Source organism: Camarhynchus parvulus, chromosome 1A (genome assembly GCF_901933205.1).
Source record: "Camarhynchus parvulus chromosome 1A, STF_HiC, whole genome shotgun sequence".
NCBI lineage: Eukaryota > Metazoa > Chordata > Aves > Passeriformes > Thraupidae > Camarhynchus > Camarhynchus parvulus.
This window is the reverse complement of record NC_044586.1, coordinates 41,833,707-41,855,365: the sequence shown is the minus strand read 5'-3', so window position 1 is coordinate 41,855,365 and position 21,659 is coordinate 41,833,707. Positions and strand designations below refer to the sequence as shown.

Here is a 21,659-nt window from a genome sequence, read left to right as displayed (position 1 = left end):
TTTCCTGTTTTGTTTGACTCTTATTTGCATTGGTGCAGTGACTTGAGTCTTCAGTGGTTGTCTGGACATAGACTTGTATGGATATCACAATGGCACGCTTCACAAAATATGGCATAAAAACAAGGGCCAGGATTCCCCACAGGACAAAGTTTATGGTGTGCCTGTTTTACCTTTCTACTTTGGCTTGGAAAGGCTAATAGAGTCAGCCTCACTTGAAAAAAACAGAAAGTGAATACTGACAAAATTGAGTGGGTCATGTGTTGCTCCTGGTTCTTTACTGTCTCACGCTTCTTGAGAAGCAGTGTTCATACATTAATTTTCTGCACTATTGAACTTCAAGTACTGCTCTGAATGACACTAATAACCTGTAATACATGGGTTTGATACTGTTTCTTCAAGGTTTAATTTGCTTGTTAGCAATCTTTCCCCTTCTTACTCCAGATAGCTTAAATACTTGATCCCATTACAGCATAAAATGTTTTACTTACCTGTGTACTGTGTGTTGACCACAACTACAAACCTCACAAGCAGTTTACCACCTTTGTATAGTAAATAATTTATGTATTAATTTTTTGGTCACATGCTACCTAAATTGAAAAAAAAATCCATTTAAGCATTTTTAAACACAAAATCATAAATTGATTAGGATATGCTGACGCAAGCTTTTCAGTGATCATCTCCAGCTGGAAATTTGCCCATTTCATGATGTTTCTTCTTCACTTGGCTTCCTGGAGAAACTATCTTATGCAATCTCAGTATCTGTGCTGTGTATCTTTCGACTCTATTGTCTGATTTCAGCTAAATTCAATTTAGGCATAAACCAAGATGTTTAGTTGTTGCAAGCATTATGAAAATAGGCAGTAACAGAAACTGTATGAGTTCCAGTGGAGACTATATTATGATTGCATCCCATTATACATCAAGAAGCCCCTTAAGCAAGTGCTGCAGTCAAAACCAACCTGTAGCACTCAGACTTCAGCTGCACGTTACAAAGAGTTTGGTGGCAACCATAGTTTGAGGAATTTAATCCCTTATTTGTATTGTTCCCTGTGCTGACAGAGTAGTCTTTGTGGGGCTTGACCATGAATCAGATCAAGAAAAAGAAAGAATAATTTGTGGACACTTACTTAACTACTTCTCTCAAGCACAGTGTGCTTTCTTAAATGTGCCTGCTGCTACAAGAGAGTAGCCACCCTGTGCTGTGTGCCAAGCCACTACTGTCTCTGAACATTCAGTATCCTGAAAGTACTGCTTTAGACACAGTAATTTAATCATCAGGCAGAAATCTATGCAAAGCTGTAGTCTTTAATGGTATTTGCACAGTAACTGTTTATTCTTATCATAGGGAAGGTAAAACTTGAAGAATTTTTGTTCAGTTTCTAAAGCTGCCATGACCAGAACTGTCATCTTCCTTTAAGACACCTCACCATCTTCTAGCATTGACAGGATTGGTTCTACATATGTTTGAGAATTAACTCACTTGGAAGCGCTAGTGCATCATTAAACACCCTCTGAATAGACCCTTTCACCTGGCCTGTTGGAGCCAGACTTTGATTTATTGTGAAACAAGCCCTATAGTTCTTGGGACTATTTCTAGCTGAGGAATGAGGTGACCTCGGAATTGGAGGGTGGAGGATATCTGGAAGAGATGAAAGGATTTATGGTGACAGGAGAGGTAGGGTTAGTAACTGAGTGTGGGAAGCAATGAACAAGGGTGGGACTGGACTCGCAGTTGAAAAAAAAGAGAGATTTTTGCCAAGATCAGAACTGCAGCCAAAAGGGTGGGGGAAGGAATGAGATGGGGAACATGGGTGGAGATGGGAATTAATTCCACAGAAGCTCTAAAGCCCATGGGCAAATGCAGTGGAGTTTCTCCCTGGCTGGAGGGTGGAGACGCTACATCGTGCAAGAAAACCCGCTGCTATTTCTGGTGCCAGAAACAAGTAGGGAGCAGTCAGGTGCTCCCAGCTTGGTGCTTCCTCTCTGCATGCCCTCCAGGCGTCTGCAGGAAGCTACAATTGTAAGGCAGGAAATGCAGCGTTCCTGCATCAAGTACCTGGAATTGCTTACTAAAAAATTTGGTAAACATGTCATTCACTGATGTTGTTCTGTTTGGTTCAGTTTACTGTATTTGTCAGTGACTAGGATGTAAATGTAATGTCCCTTAATGTATAAATTAGTTTTTAATTAAATTATTAATCTGCTTACCCAACTGTAAGTCTAGCCATAACTCAAAAATACTCTGACAAATTTTTTAAAATGTTTTTCATATTTTTTGTCAAATTTACTCTTAGGCATCACTACAGTTCACTGTACAGTCTTCCTTATGTTGATATGGAAGGAGATTTCTTGCAATTATGTTTTTTGCTAAAATCAGAAACAGAGATAAGCAAGTAATTATCTGGCGTCTCATGACCCAGATAAGTTACTAAAAAACCCTGTACTTCAGGAGTGTTCCTTTTTACTTTAAGGAGGATGGACTTTCTGTTACCCAGAAAAGCGCATATCATTATATTGAGCTGGCTCTGAAGCTTTTTAATGTGTGTAGGTGTTACTCGTGTCACAGTAAGCAGCCAGAGCAGTGATCCCAAAGAGAAGTATCTCATCTACTGTAAAGGTTGTTCTAAGTATTCCTGACAAAACATATGTGCATATTGCTGAGGAGTTATATTGAGATATGCAGAGGTCTGTTGGGGATGAAGTGCTGAGCTTGGTTTTGTCTCTTGTGGATCAACTAAGATTTTAAAAGAATCAAGGACATTTAGCATGTTACCTGAGTATGAATACTCAGTGTCTGGTGTCAGGTAAGGTTTTATGGATGTAAGGATAGAAACTTCCATTGGTATGTTTGCAATTAATTTCACCATGTATCACTCAGCAGGTAGGTGTAATTATTTTACTGTATTCCTTAAAGCTGCTATATTCCTTATTACATTAAAGCTCTGAAAGAACATGTGTGCATATGTACATAATATATACAGTGGGCAGTGTTTCCTTTCATTAGATAATGTTTCCATGCAGTTATGGAACACACCTTTTGTTTATATTTTCTTGTTTGGTAGAAGTGCAGGAAATGTAAATGCATTTCTGTCATGAGGTGATTGAAAGATGTTCACATAATTCAATTGACTTAAAATAGTTTTCAATGAATTTTTGATTTTTCAGGGTAGTAGGGTTATATGAGAGCTTGAGTAAATACTTGCTAAGGGGATGGGGAGGACTCAGATGAAATTGTGGGAGGAGTGAAGGTAGTCCGAGATAGTAGTGCTTCCTTTCTTAGGTATTTATTGGCCAACTGCAGGGTCTTCAGAGCAGCAAGAGTGATTTGGCTTTGTCCACAGTGCAGTTTACTGAGCATTGATGAACTAAGGTGAACAAAGAAAAGAGGTAAACAAGTGAAAAATATTAATACTAAGTTAAAAGAATATAAAGGGAGTAAATTGATTGTGTGCAAACTTAGCAATAGTTCTAAAATCAGGTTTAAGTGCATTGCAGCCAACAAATGCAAAGTGTTAGTTGTGTTTTCCTCATCAAAAGTGTAAGCTGTTGATTTGCCCTAGAGAAGGCAACTTTTTTTTCCCCTTGAACAGTTGCTGTTATTATTTTACAACGTCCATGGTACTCTTAAATACATAAATAAATTAAATAATTGTTTAGTATGTAAATAAATTCTTTGTGTACACTTATCCTTGAAATAGCAAAATTCTGTACCAGCTGATTTAAAAATAGAAAGTGTGCAATGTTTATACCTTTATGTGATTTGAAGGAACAGCAAACTCACCGGACTTTCTAATTTAAATGAGAATATCATTCATTTTCAATGTTGTTTTTTATTTAATTTGGCTTGCTCTGTTCTAAATAATTAAATATTTTTTCCTTATTTAATTCTTATTCCAGACAGTATAGTTCAGTCTTTATTAGCATGAGCTGTTCAGTTTTTTTTTGGTCTTGGTTTTTTTATTTATTTGTTTGTGTTTATTTGGGGGTTTTTTAGTTGTTTATGGGGCTTTTTTTGGTGTTACTGGGGGTGGTGTTTGTGTTTTGTAAGTTCTGGAAGGCTATGTGAAGGAAGGAATGCCTTATTTTTCAGGATATGTTTATATGAATAACCTCTGTGTATTCTGTATCTTTGAGAACACGTGGTAATTTTGTATGATGTAAGGTTAAAAGGTAAATGGTATGGTACTGGTTTTTTTGGCTATTGCATTAAAGTGTTTGACCTTTAGTAACCTGTCTTTATCTTAGGCAGTAAACTGTTTAGTTCTGCTTATCAAAAGAGACTTCACTGCTCTTTTTCCATGCTGTTCTCATCCAAAACACACTGTATCAATCTGGCATCAGTAGACTTTATCAGCAGCAGCTATATTCTGTTTAGAGATTAGGCATAAAAAGTTTGTTGTAACAGTACATTTTATTCAGTGAATATTTCCATTTGTAGTTCAGTGGTTTCCAATTTCATTATCTAGATTAGATCTTCTTTTGTATTACCTCCTTATTACCTTACTCTTTCCCAACAATTTTAGCTGTTTGACTTTGTTTGGTGTTGCTGTAAAGTGAGTTATTTTAGACTATTCACACTATTCCCTATGTCTGTCTGAAAGTAAGGTTAAAATGGCAAAAGTATCTTTGCAGATTTTTTGACAGATTTTCTAATTTGTGAAGGGGATCCCTTCAAATCATAACATGGTGGCTGTAACTTGAAACTTGATAAAGTGTTTAATTAAACAAGTCCCCCATACCTTCAGTTGTCTGTGTGATTTACAAAAGTGAAATTCTACACATTAGAGTATTGGCCAGAGGCAGAATTTGCTGTATCTCTGAAGTGGCCATAATTGATAATGCTGCTGGTGATTCTCAACAAATCTGTAACCTGCAGGAAGCTGACAGAGTTGGAGGGCAGCTGCTAGTTTGTTTGAGCTATTTTTCTTTTCATTGATGTGTTAATTTACAGGATGCTTTACTTTTATTACTAGTAAACAAATACTATTACCATAATCAGCCTCCCTGTTTATAGTTGGAGTAAATAGGATATTTCATGAAGTAAATCCAAGAAGATTGAGTCTAGACTGCTTGTATCCTTGTGTCAGCATTCGTGTGTCTGGCAGGACCAGGGCAGTGATTGTCCTCCTGAACTGGGTGCTGGTGATGTGAATCCTGTGTCCAGTTCTGGGCCCCTCACTACAAGAAGGACATTGAGGAGATGGAGCATATCCAGGGAAGTGCAACACAGCTGGTGAAGGGGCTGAAACTCAGTTCTTCTGAGAAGTGGCTGAGAGAGCTAGGGGTGTTTATCCTGGAGAAAAGGAGGCTCAGAGGAGACCTTATCACTCTACAACTGCCTGTAAGGAGATTGTAGCCAAGTAGGCATCAGTCTCTTCTCATGGGTAGCAAGTGACAGGAAAAGAGGAGATGGCCCCAGGTTGCACCAGGGGAGCTTTGGGTGTGATATTAGGAAGAATTCACCAAAACAGTTGTCAGACATTGGAACAGGGTGCCCAGCAGAGTGGTGGAATCACTACCCATGGTGGTGTTTGAAAGATGTGTAGATGTGGCACTTAGGAACAAGGTTTATTGGTGCACTTGGCAGTGTTATGTTTACAGCTGGACTCAATCTTAAAGGTCATCCTTAATGATTCCGTGATTCTGAGTTTTATCTCCCGAGTATTGGAAATATCTCTGTTAGTTTTTGACTTGGTGGATTTGTTGCATCATGCTGCTACCAAAATTTGTAGGTGTCAGGCATCACAGAAAGCTGCTCTGAGCTATCTGAAGAAAACAGAGCTAAAGCTCTCAAAAAGAAACCCCAGCACAGAACAGTATTTGATGATCCCAGTTTCTTCTCTTTTTTTATTAGAACAGATTGAAGCCAGACTCAGAAAGAATCAAAGCTTTTCAGTGTATGCCAGAATCCGAAGACAAGCAAGCACTTCAAAAAGTCACGAGTGTGTTCGCGTATCTTGCCAAGTTTGCTCCCAGTCTGTCCTCTGTCAATTCACCCACCCCATCAGACAACTTCTGGAAAATGTTCAGTGACACTGGATTCAATAGGGCACAAGACATTCCTTGAATGAGTTTGATAGGTAACAGTTCTTGTGCTGAAATGCTGCAGCATTGCATAACAGTCTCATTAAGAAAAGCTTGAAAAGAGACTGTAGAGAGCCAGTGTTCTTAGAAGATGTTTTTAAGTACAAAATGGCCTTGTTTTTCCCCATGAAAAAGACAAGTGATTTTCAAGCTCTTTTGAGCCAGCTAATCTCTGTGATTCTTCAGTATTACTTATGACTGTAACCCAAATTTATCAAATAATTAATTCCAAGTACCATGGGATACAGTCAGTGGTACATCCACTCAGTAAGTGCAGAACTTGCACTACATTCCCTTGGAACCACAGTTGGGAATATCTGCCCTAAGACATATGATTTACTAACCATAAAAAACAATCTCTAATCCTTGTGGCTTTCTCTTTAGGGAGAGGCATGCTTTCTGTTTTTACCAATTTTTGGATCAGATTTCTGCTTCCACATTGATGTGAAAATAACTCGAATTGTGGGAACGGATTTAGAAGGAGAGAGTTTGTGTTGTGTGTTGAATGCTAAAAACACAGAAGGAATGAACATATCTACAATAAGAAATGAGGCTTAATCATACAGGTTCTCTGACCTACTCCAGCCCCAGCTATTGTGCCAGCTTCACGTTCTGTTTCTGTATATATTTTGTATTTGACTGAAGTTGCATACTATGATATGCAAACATTTAAACACAGATCCTGTGTGCTTTGTCAGTCTGGGTTAGGTGGCAGTTCTTCGAGTGTTTCCAGATGAGCTCAAGGTGGACGCAGTAGTGTAAAGCTGTAGATAAACGTCCTCTTTAGATATCATCCATAGCTGCTCATCACTTTCTCACCCAGGGTAGGTGACTCCTCCCTGCAGCCCAACTGATGTCCTAGCATGTGACCTAATCAGACTGGTTTTGCCTAAGAATTCATTTTAGGAGTAGTTCTGGATATTACTGGCTCACACAAACAAGTGGGGTGGTGGTTTCTGGCATAGGGATGCTGACAGCTGGGAAGGGGGAATAGCCTTTTTAGCTGACATAGCTGCATGTGGAAAAATATATCTATCCACAAGCTAAGAACAAGTTAGAGAAGTATTTCACAATAATTTTCTTTATTAATTATTTTGTTTTAGATTTGAAATGAGTTCTTAAATTAAATGATGAGTGACTATTTCAAGGGGAAAGGCAGGACAGTGACTTGGACTTGAAAAAAAATTTGATTAATTATTGAGGCACTAATAAAACTGATTTGTGAGGCTAATATAATGTGTGAAGTAATTCAAAACCTTCAGAAGCAGTAAGGTTTAACATAAACTAAGCCATAAAATGTTGGTAATCGAAGTAATTGTTTTTCTTCTTGCAGCTGTTGCCTTTCTTTTCTGAGAAGCTGCCCATTACACACAGTAGTTTACTTTGTTTGTGTAATATTTTCTTTATGCTGCATATGTGATGAAAAAAACCTACCCTTTGGCATGCAATTTCATACTTGCTTTAGCATATTTTTAACCATTAAAGAAAAAATTCAAGTTACTCTTTAAATAGTGATGGGGAGGAAATCTTCTCTTGTAAGGACTGATTCTTAAACTCATAGATCCACCAGCTTTGAATTTATATTATTAATGCTGCTGCCAGTTAATTGGGCTACTAATCTGCTCAGAGTTGCTCTTAATTGGAAAGAAGGCATTGTTGTTGGGTTTTATTTTTGTTTTCTTTGTTTGGTTTTTATTATTGCTTATTTTCATTGTGCAGTTGGAGAAAATACAGGCAATCCACACCTCAGGATAAAATGCTATCTTGCCCATTAACAAAAATGAGCCCACTTAATGCAGAATGTTGTTGAATCTGAGAATATTTGTAGCTGAGAATATTTGTTGAAATTGAAAGTGGGATGACTTTTGTTGAGGGAAAACCAAGTCATCACACGTCAGTTTTGGGTAAAATCAAATGCATAATTTTTGATCTTGACTTCAACACAGTCAATCTGTGTGGATTTTGAACTACTGTACATTTCATACAAAATATTTGTCTGGTTTTATGACAAGAAAGATTGGCTTGTCATGTTATTGTTGCTGTTAATGTACAGCCCATTCTGCTGAAGCTTAAATGAATATCACTTTCCTTTATGGTCAGTGGACGTAACTGAAAATTATTTAAAGCATTTTTAACAAGACAATTAACATAGAGTCTTTTGCAGATAAACTTCACCCTTCCTGTTTTGGATGGAGCAATAACTTTACTGTGGATCAGATTGAGGAAGTGGCTTTCCATCAATTCAGTATTTTATAAATAAAAATTTGTAGGGTGAGGCCCTTCCTTTGGCATAAAGCTGATTATTTCCTGTTTAATCCTAAACTGGTGTATTTCAACTAATGGAAGTTTCCTAGCATCTGTTGGAGAGGAGAGGTTTTAGGATTTTGTTTTCATTTATGCTCCTACAAAAATACAGTTTCTTTGTTTGCATATAATTATAGAACAAAGAGAAATTATTAGCTATATAAGTAGTTAACCTTTTACAACTTTTGAACGTGGCTGCACAGTTGTTTGTACCCTGGCATTCTTAAACATACAGCTGGGTATTCTTATACATGAGCTGCATTGACACATCTTCAAGAGATCATCAGTTCTTCCAGTGAGATTTAGAAACTGATCAGTTGTAATTGCAATGGGTTTTTTGATTTCATATTTATCATCTCCTTGCACAAGGCACACACTTTCTATAAGAAGAGGCAGAATTTAAACTTGTACTGCTGTTTTACCTAAGGAAACACACAGTTAATGTATGAAGTAACTCTACCCTCATCCAACACATCTGTTGTAAAGAAGCCTATGAAATCAAGGCCACACACAAACTGGTCTCCAAGGGCCTGTAGTTGGTGTTAAAGTGCTGTTATTATGTGGTCTGATTGGTTTAGTAAAGAATAATCTCCAGTAAAACCATGTAACATAATAGTCCTTGCTCTCCCACATGGGAGCTACTTCTGCTTGACTAAGCAAGACATTTCTTGAAGAAGTAATAATACACTTGTTCTTGCCAAAATGTAACATTAAATGAAGTGTATAATCATGTGCATTTCTGTTGTGTACCAGTTCTTGTTCATTTAAACATTTGTGTCAAGTCCTCCACCATAGTATTAAAAAATAGTGAAGTAAACACATGGATTTCCTAGCAATGTATTTAAAATGAATTTTAACTCCTTGTTGAAAACTTGTGTGTAGTACTTTTAAAGCAACAAGTAACTACTTGAATTTGTAAGCTTTCATAAATGAAGACTCTCTTTTCTAAATAGCACCAACTTCTGCTATGATTGTTCTGAATTGTAACAGCCTTGCTTTACAGATCTGTCCTTGGGTAACCACAGCTGTAAACAGGTACTGCACTTACTGAGGGACTTCACTTTTTATTGCTTTTTAATTACGTTATTCTTTAGGTCTCCTCAACAGTGTCATACAAAAGCTGGATTCACACAGGTCAATTATTCTGCCCAGTGTGTGTAAAAGACCAGGGCTGTGTCTCAGGACCCACACCAACTCTTGAAGATTTTCAGCCTTGAAAATGTATTTGTAAACTCAGCAGAGTTGGTCACTGTTGACGCAGACACCCACCCCTCAGTTTTACAGAGCACTTTTTGTAGTAGAATTCTGCTTTTAAATGAAGGGGAAGCCTTGTGGTGGCATTGTTGCAGACTGCATGTCCTCTGTCAGATTAGTTTAGCCAAAGGGGTGAGTGATGCTGTGACCTGGAAGTGAAGTGCAGTAAACCAGCTGAACAGAAACACTCTGGCTCCCAGCAGCCTCCCCTGCTCAGCTGCTGCCCCCATGTATTGCCAATACTGGTCCTTGAGGACAAAGTGGAGCTCAAATCTGAATCCCTGTCTCTTTTAAAGTGAGGGCTCAATCAACATCTCTTCCACACAAGGCGCTTCCAGGAAACATTTCAGTCAGATATTTAGATGCCAAACATGGTGGGTTATTTCTGAAAGTTGGCTAAATCTACTGAAGTTCCTAAAAAGGAATTTGAAAGTTTCATTGGAAAGGGAGGCAGAATTGCATTTAAGTGCAAATAACTTTAATAATTTGCATATCTTCAGTAAGAAGCAAATTGACATGGAATTGTTCATTATTGCATAATAGATTAAATAACTTGTTTCCCCCAATTTGCATTTCAATGAGTATCTAATTGGTCTATAAACACATTGATTGATGGGTGTAGGAAATATTTCATAGATACCGGGCAAAATTGTTGGTGTGTTTTTAGGAATGGAATAGAGTACACTTCTTGATATGTTAAACATTGTACACCACTGTAAACTGTATACTATCGTAACCAAGCATTGAATTTGTTCTATGTTAATTAGTTTTTTGTAACCATAAAAAATATTTCATCTTGGTTGAAAATGTCTTGATCATGAAAATTGTCTGCAAGTGGTTTAATGACAGTTCTGAGCATTCTTTGCACTGTGGAGCTATAAACTTATATTTTGTACTCATAAACATAACAGTACAATTACATTGCCACTGCAGTGATGAGAATGTCTGTGTACTCTTTTAGTAGAGTATTAACTTATTTTAGTTTGGAAGAGTAAATTTTGGGTAAGTTAATGAAATCTAATTTACGTGGTTGAAAAAAAATTTCAAGATAACAAATAAATGAAAAAGAAGGGATTTGGGGAGAGATAATAAATCCTTTTAAAAGGTGCCATTGACAAAGAAAAAGCTGTGATAGTGGCAATTCAATGTTTAGTAGTTTCCCAGTTTGCTTAAGCTTACCTCCACAATTAAAATGCAAATTTGACTGCATAGTCAATCAGGTTAGAGTTAGGTCTACATTACAAAAAATTCAGTATTGTTTTTAGTTAGAAGTACAAGAAAAATTATACCTCATAGTCTTTTCTCACCCATGCTACGAAAACCTGGCACAGATGTGGCTTGGTTAATAGAAGACTGGTTTGTCAGACTTATTTTAGGTCTGCTGAGGAGAGGAAATAAGAAGCTGGTTTATACCACCAGAGGGCTATACCAAACCAGCTGTGATAGTTTAGGTGAGGGAACAAAAGCTGTTATCTCTGTCTGATGTAGGGGAGCCCTGAGGCATCATTGAAGTGAGGGAAATTTCCAGCAGTTTGCTCATGGAGTGTCTGGAATGGATGTGGTATGGCTTTCAAACTGGTGCTGTACTTGTGCTCTGCATGTTGATGCTCTGCCTTTCAGTGAGAAATCAAACAACTGCCAGTGAGCATGTTGCTTCTTTCCTCCTTGCATGCAGTATTTGATACTTGTGGGAAATATGCCCTTAGTAACTGAAAAGCTTCTGTCTTCTGAAAGATAATATATTAAACGAGTACTTGCGTGAATCACAGATGCAAAATTGTGATTGCTGGGCATGTTGGGTCTTCTCAAAGTGAGTTAGGATCTAAAGGTTGCAGGCTATTTCACGTGGTTTCTGAGCCACAACTCTAGCTCCTTCCCCTGTGGTAACTGAGGCTTGGGGGTCTTTGGCCTTTGCATGAGGAGCTGAGAGCAGGCATCTCTGGAGGTGAGTACTGACTCACAGGCACTGACGGTGGGCTGTGTACATATGGTGCAGAGCTGCTCACAGAGTCCAGACTCGCGTCGTGCTGCTCTGAAGGAGTTCTGGTGGAGGCGAGAGAGTGTTACCTCAATCTTGAAATGTATGGAATGCTAAAAATACTAAAAAAAAAAACCCCAGGAAAGGTTGTGAGGAAAAAGATCAAGATGTTGGAAATTACAGATTAAATCATGGGCATTAATTTCGCTTGCTAAATCATCATATCCAGCTAATGGATGAGGTCTTTATCACGTCTGCTGGTCCTGCTTGTCTCTGTGAGCAGAAATACTCCCTTCTGCGCTGGAGTTTGCCCATCTCCTGCATATGGCTGCTCAAGCCTGGCATATTCAAGTCTCTGGATGAATTCTGTTGAAGAGGTTTTCATGTGTACATGAATCCAAGAGCACTCAAAAAAGTGCCACAGTGTAATATTCATTCAAAACAGTATTTCGAGAGGAAAGTGTTTTAATACCTGCATATAAAATAAAGCACATCCATTAGAACAGTTCTCCCAGAAATGAGAAGTGGAGGTTCATTTGAGTCCTTACTGAATCAGGAGAAATTTGCATCTCCCATTTGCTATTCAGTTCTACTTTCTACAAGCTGTGGACGTGTAAGATGCAGAGGCGAACTTTTGTATCCTGGTGAGACCAGTCTTCCAGAGAGTCATTCCAATTATCAGAGAATTTCTCTCTTGTTTCCCTTTTCCTAAAAGCCTGTTTAGAATAGATACTGTGGTTTTAGCTGTTCTGAGTCACCTTGAGAAGTTAAAAAAACTTCTTTGCACAGACTGTAGAGCTAAGCTAGGGAAACTGGGTGCATGGGTTGAAATAAGGCTTGTCTTCATCCCCTTTGTATATCATTATTTGGTCTGTTGAAATAAAACTGGCCAGGTATGCAAGATTTTGAGATCAAGATTGCTCTTATGATTCTTGTAGCCTGATTTGCAGGGGAGGACATCCTAAGTTCTAATTTGCATTGCCATTACTGTTTATATTGTCCAACAGCTCTTTTGCACAAAGTGTATGTGTGGTTCTGGAACAGTTTTGAAGAAAAACATAGTGCTGTGCTAGTCAGAAAATTATATGGACTCTGTCAGTGAGTAGTAGGCATGTTGTCAAGGTATTCCCTAGCCATATGTAATTTCACCCATCAGCAAAGCCATTCATCTTGAAGCCAAGACCACTTTTAGATTATCATTGAAAGAGGGATATGGCAGTCAAAGACGTGAGCAGTCCCCATGTGCTTGCTTCTGCCCCTCTTCCTGTTCAGAGGTTAACGTTCCACAGCTGACCTGGAAGAAGAGAGTGTTTGGTATCCATAATTTTTTCCATGTCACTGTCATACATTGTAATTCAAGACACTGTTGATGGCACTTTGAAGCTCACTGTGAAAACTTGGCATAAATGTAGATGAGGGAGTTCTCAAAAGTTTCATTCTGCCCTGGGGAGTTCTAGGGCTTGGTTGTCTCCAGCCTGGGCAACTGACATTTCCATTGCTCTAACTAGGTCTGGGAGTAAATGTCTTCTAGCTATATTTAAATGGCTCTAAGTGTAAATTTTGGTATAGCTTTCTCAAATAAATGAGATGTGTTCACTAACATATTGCAGGTGCATCTCAACTTTATATTTCCATCAAGTATTTACACGGAGAATGACACAGCAAAGGGCTAATCTCAGCCAGAGCCTCTATGCCCTTATCATGTAACATTCTAAAATTCCATGAGAATAATGTAAAAGTATGCATATTTGTGATCCTGTGACCTCACAGATGCCAGATGTGATGATTTTGGAAAACACTTCAAAGAACTTGAATTCAGCTTAAATATGCATAGGAGAAGTAAGAGTGCGTATATCTATATAGATATATACAGTGTGTGTATGTAAAATTATATTTACATATTTGGAAGTAGAACAGCTGTTTCTATTTCTTCTTCATCTACTTACTAAAGTTTTACACGCTCTTTCCATTATGCTGGTGCTGTAGCTTAGGTCAGAGAATGAATGTGTGCTAGGGCCACGGTAAATGAGAGCCCTGTGGCTCTAGCTGTTTTCAGGATTATCTGATTTATATGTCAGACAGAATAATCATGTCATTGGTATCATTCCCTTTCTTGTTTTTCATTTAAAAAATGTTATTTCTTCTTTCTCCACACATGGAATCAGTTTCAGGTTTTAGTTCCAGATGTTTACAGATGAGCTTTCCATGGTCTGAGCTCAAAATCAATATCAGCTGGAATTTTAAAGATAGGGTTATTTTCGTATGTTGTTGGGTCACGAGTTCTTCCAGTATTTTTCTCCAACAGAGAGCTCTTTTTGCATGGTTGGAATCTTTTCTACAGTTTTCTTTCTTCCTCAAGCATCGCATTCTCATCTTATTTGTCAGAAATAGCCTCCTTTTATTCTCTCTAAAGATAGATATTAATGTCATGCCACTGCTCCCTCTTCTTTCAAGAGCTTTCAGTGCTTTCACAAAGCACTGAAAGTAATTTTTTTTCAAGTAATTGATTGTACTATTAAGCTGTAATTAATTAACATTCTGTATTGATATTCTTGTAATTGATAATTGCCATTTCCTTCTGTAAAGCCAAGTAATATATCTCTGAAAGTTGGTAGTTGTGCCTTGACTTCAGATAGAAACTATTTTGGAAAGTTTTCGCTATAAGACCATGGCTCACAGTTCTTTCAGTTGTGCTGATGCATCTGGTTTTAGAATTGAATCACTGAATCACATTAATGGGGGGAGGGGGGGGAAGTAATTTTGAAAGGGAACATCTCAGTGATGCAATTTATGTTGCAGCTATACAAATAGATATATCAGCACAATTGGGATGTTGCAGCTATACAAATAGATTTATCAGCACAATTGTGATGGAGGCAGATTGTACCAGGATCAGAATGAGCAGCTGGGGCAGAAAGCTTATTGAGAGAAAATTGCTCAATTATTGTTAGAGGAGCTGAGCTGTTTCCTTTGTTTTCTGTTGTTAAAAGTGCCTTCCTGCTCCACCTTTGCCCTCTTCCCCCAATTTAGGTAAATTCTATTTTTTAAAAGTCTTTTGTCACGAAATATTGAAAATGTTCATCTCTGAGGTGAAGGTGTTTAGTTCCCAGATTGTTGTGACAGCAAAGTGACTTTTCGGATTCAGTGATGACAAGGGCTCTCTTTATTCTCTTCCAAGTCTTTTGTGAAAGTTTGGAAGAAAAATGTGCTTAGATCAAGTTAGTATTTATATGCTAAGAGTCAGAGAATTTCATCTGGGCTAGTTCTTTGTGGTGTGTGGGAGAAGTAGCAGGTAGTGCTATTTGCCTTTAGTTTGCAGACCCATGAAAAGTAGAGCATTTCCTTCAGTTGTAGCTTTGGGTGCTTCCCTGTGCAGCTCTTTCTGAGCTTTTTCTTTGGGGTGAGAGAAAAAAGTAACACAGATTTTCTCCATTTGAAGTTTTTACAAAGTACCATGTTTTACTTGCTGTGGAGCATGAGCTGGGAGAGTCTGGCTTTTGTGCTGTTATTTTACTACCAAAGAACCACAAAGCAGCAAACAAACCTCTCTCTGAAAAAAATGCCATGTGCATTTCCACACTTCAAAATGTTTGGCTCAAGTTTGGTTTGGGCTACACTCTTCTTTTTGACTTGTTACTCTCCACTGAAGTTTAGTTCCTTCCAAAAGGTTCTCTCTTATTTGCCAGCCAGTGTTTGAAAAGTGGGTCTGATCTTAAGCTGTTTTCCTAGACTATGCTATTAAGCATTTAAGAATTATCTTCGTTAAAGGTATTGTGATAATCATTGTGTTTCTAAGAATAGTTCAGTTTTGTACAGAATGTTGGGGTTTTTGCTGTTTTTCTGACATGAAGATGCTTGAGCTGACCTCAGACTGGTTCTTATGAATGGGCTCTTAAGGTGAATTTTCACTGGGGGAGGGATGGGTGTGCTTTGTTTGGTTTTTTATTTTGCTTTTAGTAGAGGGGAATTGCTTACATACAGTTGTATCATTTCTGTCTACAATACAGATAAATGTGAAAGGGTTGCACATCTCTAAGACAAGCAGACAATACCAAAAGATAATCATACTTGGAAGAATATCAACATTTTAGCTTTTTTTCCTCAAAAAAAGATGTATGGAGATAGAAAACTTACTTATCTTCAGTCAAAAAGTGAATGTATTTTCTAAATGGAAATTGGCCTAAGAGGTTTGAAAATGAGTTGCATCTGGCAGTTGGAAGACTTTGAGAAGTTCCTTTTTTGCTGGGTGTTCAGATGAATAAACTTAGATGGAATTTGGAAGAAGATTTGAAACATACTGACTTGCTTTGGAAATTGCAGAAGAGTATGCAATTTATGCATGTGTTTATTATGCATATGTTTATTTTATTTTAATTTATGCATATGCATATGTTTGTTGCTGAAAAACAGTTGCAGAGATAATGAAAAGTTAGTTCACCTCAAATGTGGTGTATGACTGACTAACTTGCAAACTCTCCATTCTTTGTGGGAGAAGGTCAGATAGGTTCAGGTAAATCACTGCCAGGACTTCTTAAATCCTTAGTGATTAAAAGCATCCAAACTAATTAAAGTCTTCTTTGTCAAGGAGTTCTAGAAGAAACAGATATCCAATAAACAAACAAAATTTGGTGAAATTATTTAAACAGAATTTATATTTGAAGTATTAGGAAGGATTACAAATGAAATTATTGGTGCTTTGTATGAAGATTGAGATTGCTAGACATTTCACAGTTTTAAATATATTGAAATGAAAAGAAAATCTGGTTTAGCATTTGTACTTTGCTTTACTGTTATTTATTAAATTTTGCTGCAAGGGGAACTGCATTTCGCTATTATGGTGTTTCACCTTATAAAAGTTATTTTTGGTACCCAGATAGTGCTGAGCTAGTTACATTTTTATTAGCACAGGTCAGAAGAGAGGAAATGGTCAGTAAGTTTTACAGCTGAAATTCACGTTAAATCCAATATCCTTTGTTACATTTGGATCTAACTCAATAAGGGCTAATGTAAATAACGTGCTAACGTAACGACTTTTGCATTTAATAATTTTCTGAAATGTGTTGTTTCTAGGTCTACAGACAAGACTGTGAAACCTTTGGCATGGTAGTGAAGATGCTAATTGATAAAGATCCATCATTAGAGAAGTCCATTCAGTTTGCCCTGAGGCAGAATTTGCATGAAATAGGTGAGCGATGCATTGAAGAACTCAAACATTTCATTGCTCAGTATGATGCTGCCAACCAAGATGGATCAGAGCCCTTCAAAGAGGGCTCATACTAAGGACAAAAATATGCTTTTAGATCCTCTGCATTGTGTCTGCCATAGTACATAAATCTGCTTTTCGTGGGGAAAGAGGAACTTTTGTTCGAGGTTTGAACCCAAGGCCTGTGCTCCTTTCCAGTAGCTCAGGTGGCTGTTCCCTTGTCCACTGTGGTCTCCACGATTGTATTCATCCTACCTGTTCTTGTTCACATGTATTCCTTTGAAAGGATGTTCTTTTCAAAAATGCTGTAAAGCAACAAACTGTTTTTGAAACCTTATACAGTTACCTTGGAAAAAATGATCAGTCTGATGTATGTACACTTACGTTTTGATGCTTACAAGTGTAACTTGAAACATTGTATTTTTTATTAAAATTACATGAAGCCGCTCTCATTCCTCAAGTTATGCACAAATATGTCTTGTTATCATACATACTATAGGAAGGGAAAACTTGCAAAATTGGTCACAATTATGATATAAATTATTTAGTCTGGTTTAATTTAAAAAATCAGATGAATTCTGTAAAATTACACTAGGGTTTATCTCTAGTTTCTGACTGCCAGAGTAATTAACTATTTGATGTAAAAAGTGCTGTACTTTTGTTCTAATTGCAGGTTCCACAAAATGCCTTTTAAATTTTGGTGTTTTCCATATCATGACTCACTACTAGTAAGCAGTATTATGTAGGATGGATTCCATTTTTTGTTACTGTTTGCTCTGTTTTTAACTACACTGTACAGATTGTAGCTGTGGGCAGCCACTGAGCAGGGAAAGGTCACTTTTCCTACTCTGTTGCTCTCCCCACTTACAACTTCTCAAGCCTTTTCATCCATCAGTTTTAACAGTAAGGAGGCTGTGTGTAATCTTTATTTCCAGCTTTAAGAAGGAGCAGGAATTGGGGTGTCAAGGATGGACAAGGAAAGTGAGCAGGACCATCTCTTCAGTAAACCCAGGTATCTTGGTTTGAAAAGACAGGTGTCTGCTAAGAAGGCAGGAACCTCTCTTGAAATGGAAAATGTAAACCCCCTCCCTCTGAATTATTTTACTTCTGAAATTAAGGGGCTTTCAGGCAAAGATATGGGAATAGGAATAACAGCTCTTTACTAGGAAGATGAAAATAAAAATGCAGAGATACAAAACAACACTGACAGAGTCAGAATACAACCTAACACCCTGTTGGTCAGTGTGTTGGTAGCAGTCTGATTAAATGGTGGCTGCCGTCCTCCTGGAGTGACACATGTGGTTCTGTTGAAGCCATGGTCCTGTAGGAGGGTGTAGTTTTCCTCTGAAGGTCCAGTGGTGGTGTAGACGGGCCTGGTCTTCCTCTGGGAATTCAGTGGAAAAAGGCTCCTCTGGTATTCCACATCTCAGATTTTTATCTAGGTAGGAATGCTTGGCTCCTCCCCCTGGGTGGAGCATCTCACGATGGGATGGTGTAATTTTCAGTCATGCAGTGAGACTCAGTGGCCCCTTAACAAAAGAGATCTCCCTGGACTGAGGATGGGTCCTGGAAGAGATAAAGAAAACTGCCTCACCTGGTTTTAACAGCTGGCTCATTAACAGGATATCCCCCCCAGAGTTATGAGGGATGGGTTATGGAAGAGATAAAGAACACTGCTCCACCTGGTTTCAACAGCTGGTGATAGAATTCATACTTCTGGTTACATCTTACATTGCAGCCTTAGAGACCAGGTGGCTTTCAGTTAGGTGGAACACAAAGCTTATCCCTAAGTCCTCAATTTCACTATCACTTCAAGCCTAGGTGGTTCTGGTTAGTGTCCAGCACCACTTTTGACCTGATAGAACAACCTGCAGTTTGGGAACAGTGATTGAGGAAAGCCAAGAGGTTCCCAGTGAAAAATATTTTGGATGCAGTGGATCCTGACGAACACATTTATTAAGGTACTGGTTTTTTATGAGCATTTTAGGAAAGTGATAATGTGAGTCATAATCACAAGGAGGTAAGTTATAAGCATGATTGTTTTGTATACATTGCATTTAGAACATGTGAAACTCTGTAAAAGGACTAATAACCAAACCCACTATTTCCAGATTTCATCAGAATGGTGTGCAGAAACACAAAGTAGCAATGATTTGGCATGTACAAGGTACTGTATGTATCACAGCATCTTACACATGCAAATCTTGATATGGCATATTAAATATGTATTGTATCAGATTCCTGAGATGCCTGGTTAGTTCTCATGTCAGTAAGGGGAGGTTTTGCAGTTGGCTTTTCTTGTTTTCTGAGAGTTCACATTGCTTCAAGGAGATGACCTGCAACTGGGATTGTGTGGGCTGCACAGTAAGTGGGAATCAGCTCATGGATCCTACAGGATTTGGGGAGGGAGAGAGAAGAGAGGCAAGCTGTTGTGACATAGCAGTAAGACCCGATCCACTCCTTCTGGCAACAGCCTGGTTTACTGAGATCAGTCGAAGTCTTCTCTGATGCAGAAGCATAACTACAGCACTTCACTACTTGTCTACAGGACTGAGAGCCTTCAGGATGTTACATCTGAGTTTCTACTTTGGGTTAGAAATGCTAATGGAAAAATAATAAAATTGTGTGTAATATATTTTTATTAAAAATTGCCATTGTTACTGTACAGTTTGTTAGGAGTTTCCTTTGTTAGAAGCCTGATTAAGTTTACTGTTATAAAAGTATCCAAGTTTTTAAGTGCTTTTCTGTAAAGTAAGGCCTAAGTTTACACTCACAGAATCATAGAATATCTCAAGTTGGAAGGGACCTGTAGTGTTGGTTGAGTCCAACTCCCTGCTCCTCACTGAACCACTAGGAGCATTGTCCATATGCTCCTTGAACTCTGGGAGGCTTGGGGCTGTACCACTTTCCTGTGGAGCCTGTTCCAGTGACTAACCATCCTCTCATGTCCAAGCTGAACTTCCCCTGATGCAGATTCATTCCATTTCCTTGAGTCCTGTCACTGGGCACCAGAGAGAATTCATTGCCTGCCCCTCTGCTGCCCACCTTGAGGAACCTGTAGAATGCAGTGAGGTCACCCCTCAGTCTCATTCAGGGTCCTCCTTTCACCACCTTGATCATGCTACTCTGCGCACACACGTACATTCATATCCTTATATTGTGGTACCTAAAACTGCCCCCAGCACTTGAGGTGAGGCTGCCCCAGTGCAGAGCAGAGCAGGACAATCCCCTCCCTTGCTTGGCTGGTGATGCTGTGCCTGATGCCCTCCAGGACAGGGGTGGCCCTCCTGGCTGCCAGGGCACTGCTGATTTGAGCATAATTTGGCATCAACCAGGACCTCCAGGTCTTTTTCTGCAGGGCTGCTATCCAACTCCTCATTCCCTAAGTTTTACAGGTAATCAGGACTGTCCTGTCCCAGGTGGTGAATGTGGCTCTTGCCCTTGTTAAACTTCATGCAGCTGGTCATTGCCTCCCAGCTCCTCCTTAGTCTGTTCAGATCTCTCTGCAGGACTTCTCTGCTCCTGAGGGAGTCCACAGCTCCTCTCAATTTAGTATCATCAGCAAACTCACTCAATGGACATTTGACTTGTCTATCTCCATCCAAGAGCACTGGCCCTGAAACTGAGCCCTGTGGAATCCCACTGGTGACCAGCTGCCAGCCTGAGGTAACACCATTCACTATGCCTAATAATTTGCTTAATCTGATTTTTTTTTAAATTGATTAAACTCTACTTGTGACCGAGGGAGTCTTTTGACTTTTTTGTAAGTGCTATTTCTGTGAAAGGTTTAATTCACATTTCTAAGTGATGAGTAACTGATTTTCTATATAATACCTGTCATTGTGTTGAATGTTTGCATTCAACATTTTTTGATGTACGCTTTCAGTTGATGTAAGTAAAATATAATATGGAAGTCACTTAACTTAAGGAAGAAACATGGCTTTTATTCTTGCTTGCTTTACGAGTATGTATTTTGGATTAATTTCACGTCATGTAAAAAAATGTCCCTATTCTAGTAGTCAGCTTCAATGGGGCTCTGGAAAGCTGTAGGAAGAGCACTGGGGGAAGGAAACATGCTGTGATGGAGGAATTTAATTTGTCACCTTCAGAGCTCCTGAAAACAGAAATTACTCCTAGCACTTCTTAATGTTGCAGATACCCTTAAAAAATTAAAAAGTAGGTGGAAATTGGAGGAGTCTGGAAATTTGGTGCTGTCTGTCGAGACTGAAGTGGTTATTTCTGTAACCTCACTTGGGTGAGTTGGCAGCTTTGAGTGACAATGTGAGCAGTAAAGGTGAAAATCATCAACAAAACTACTATTGACATGAAAGGAGGTAATGCCAGGTATCAGAGAAGGACCAAATCCTTGTCACCCTCTTGTCTGCAAGATTTTCAATTTTGATGAGGATGAAGTTTTACCTTAGTATTTTTTACCGTCAGGAAGGTTGTACTGGGTGTGGCTGGGATGGAGTTAAATGTTCTTCATGAAGGCTGGTACAGTGGTGCTGTGCTTCCGGTTTTTCCTGGAAACGTGGTGGTAACACAGGGGTGTTTTAGCTATTGCTGAGCAAAGCTTACCCAGAGTCAAGGCCTTTTCTGCCTCTCAGCCCACCCCACCAGTGAGGAGGGTGGGAGTGCACAAGATGCTGGGAGGAAACACAGCCAGGACAGCTGATCCCAACTGACCACAGGTGATAGGGAATCATGCTTGGCATATAAAACTATGGATGGGGGCGAGGAGTTTGCCAGGGCTGCTGCTGTTCAAGGACAGGCTGGGTATTTATTGGCTAGTGCTGAGCTAGTGGGTTTTTTGGTATCACTTCAGGTTTTCTGTTT

The 21,659-nt window shown here is 38.7% G+C and overlaps 1 protein-coding gene across 1 annotated transcript in view; it reads left to right on the top strand.

The window, feature by feature from the left end:
- The window catches only part of PPHLN1 (periphilin 1), a 60,769-nt gene extending 43,721 nt beyond the window's left edge, over nt 1-17,048 (top strand). Inside the window, exon 10 of the mRNA XM_030959649.1 lies at nt 16,691-17,048. Within this exon, the coding sequence (XP_030815509.1) occupies nt 16,691-16,900 (210 nt within the window). The 3' untranslated portion in view covers nt 16,901-17,048. The remainder of the gene's footprint in view (nt 1-16,690) is intronic.
- Nucleotides 17,049-21,659: the final 4,611 nt, after the last annotated feature.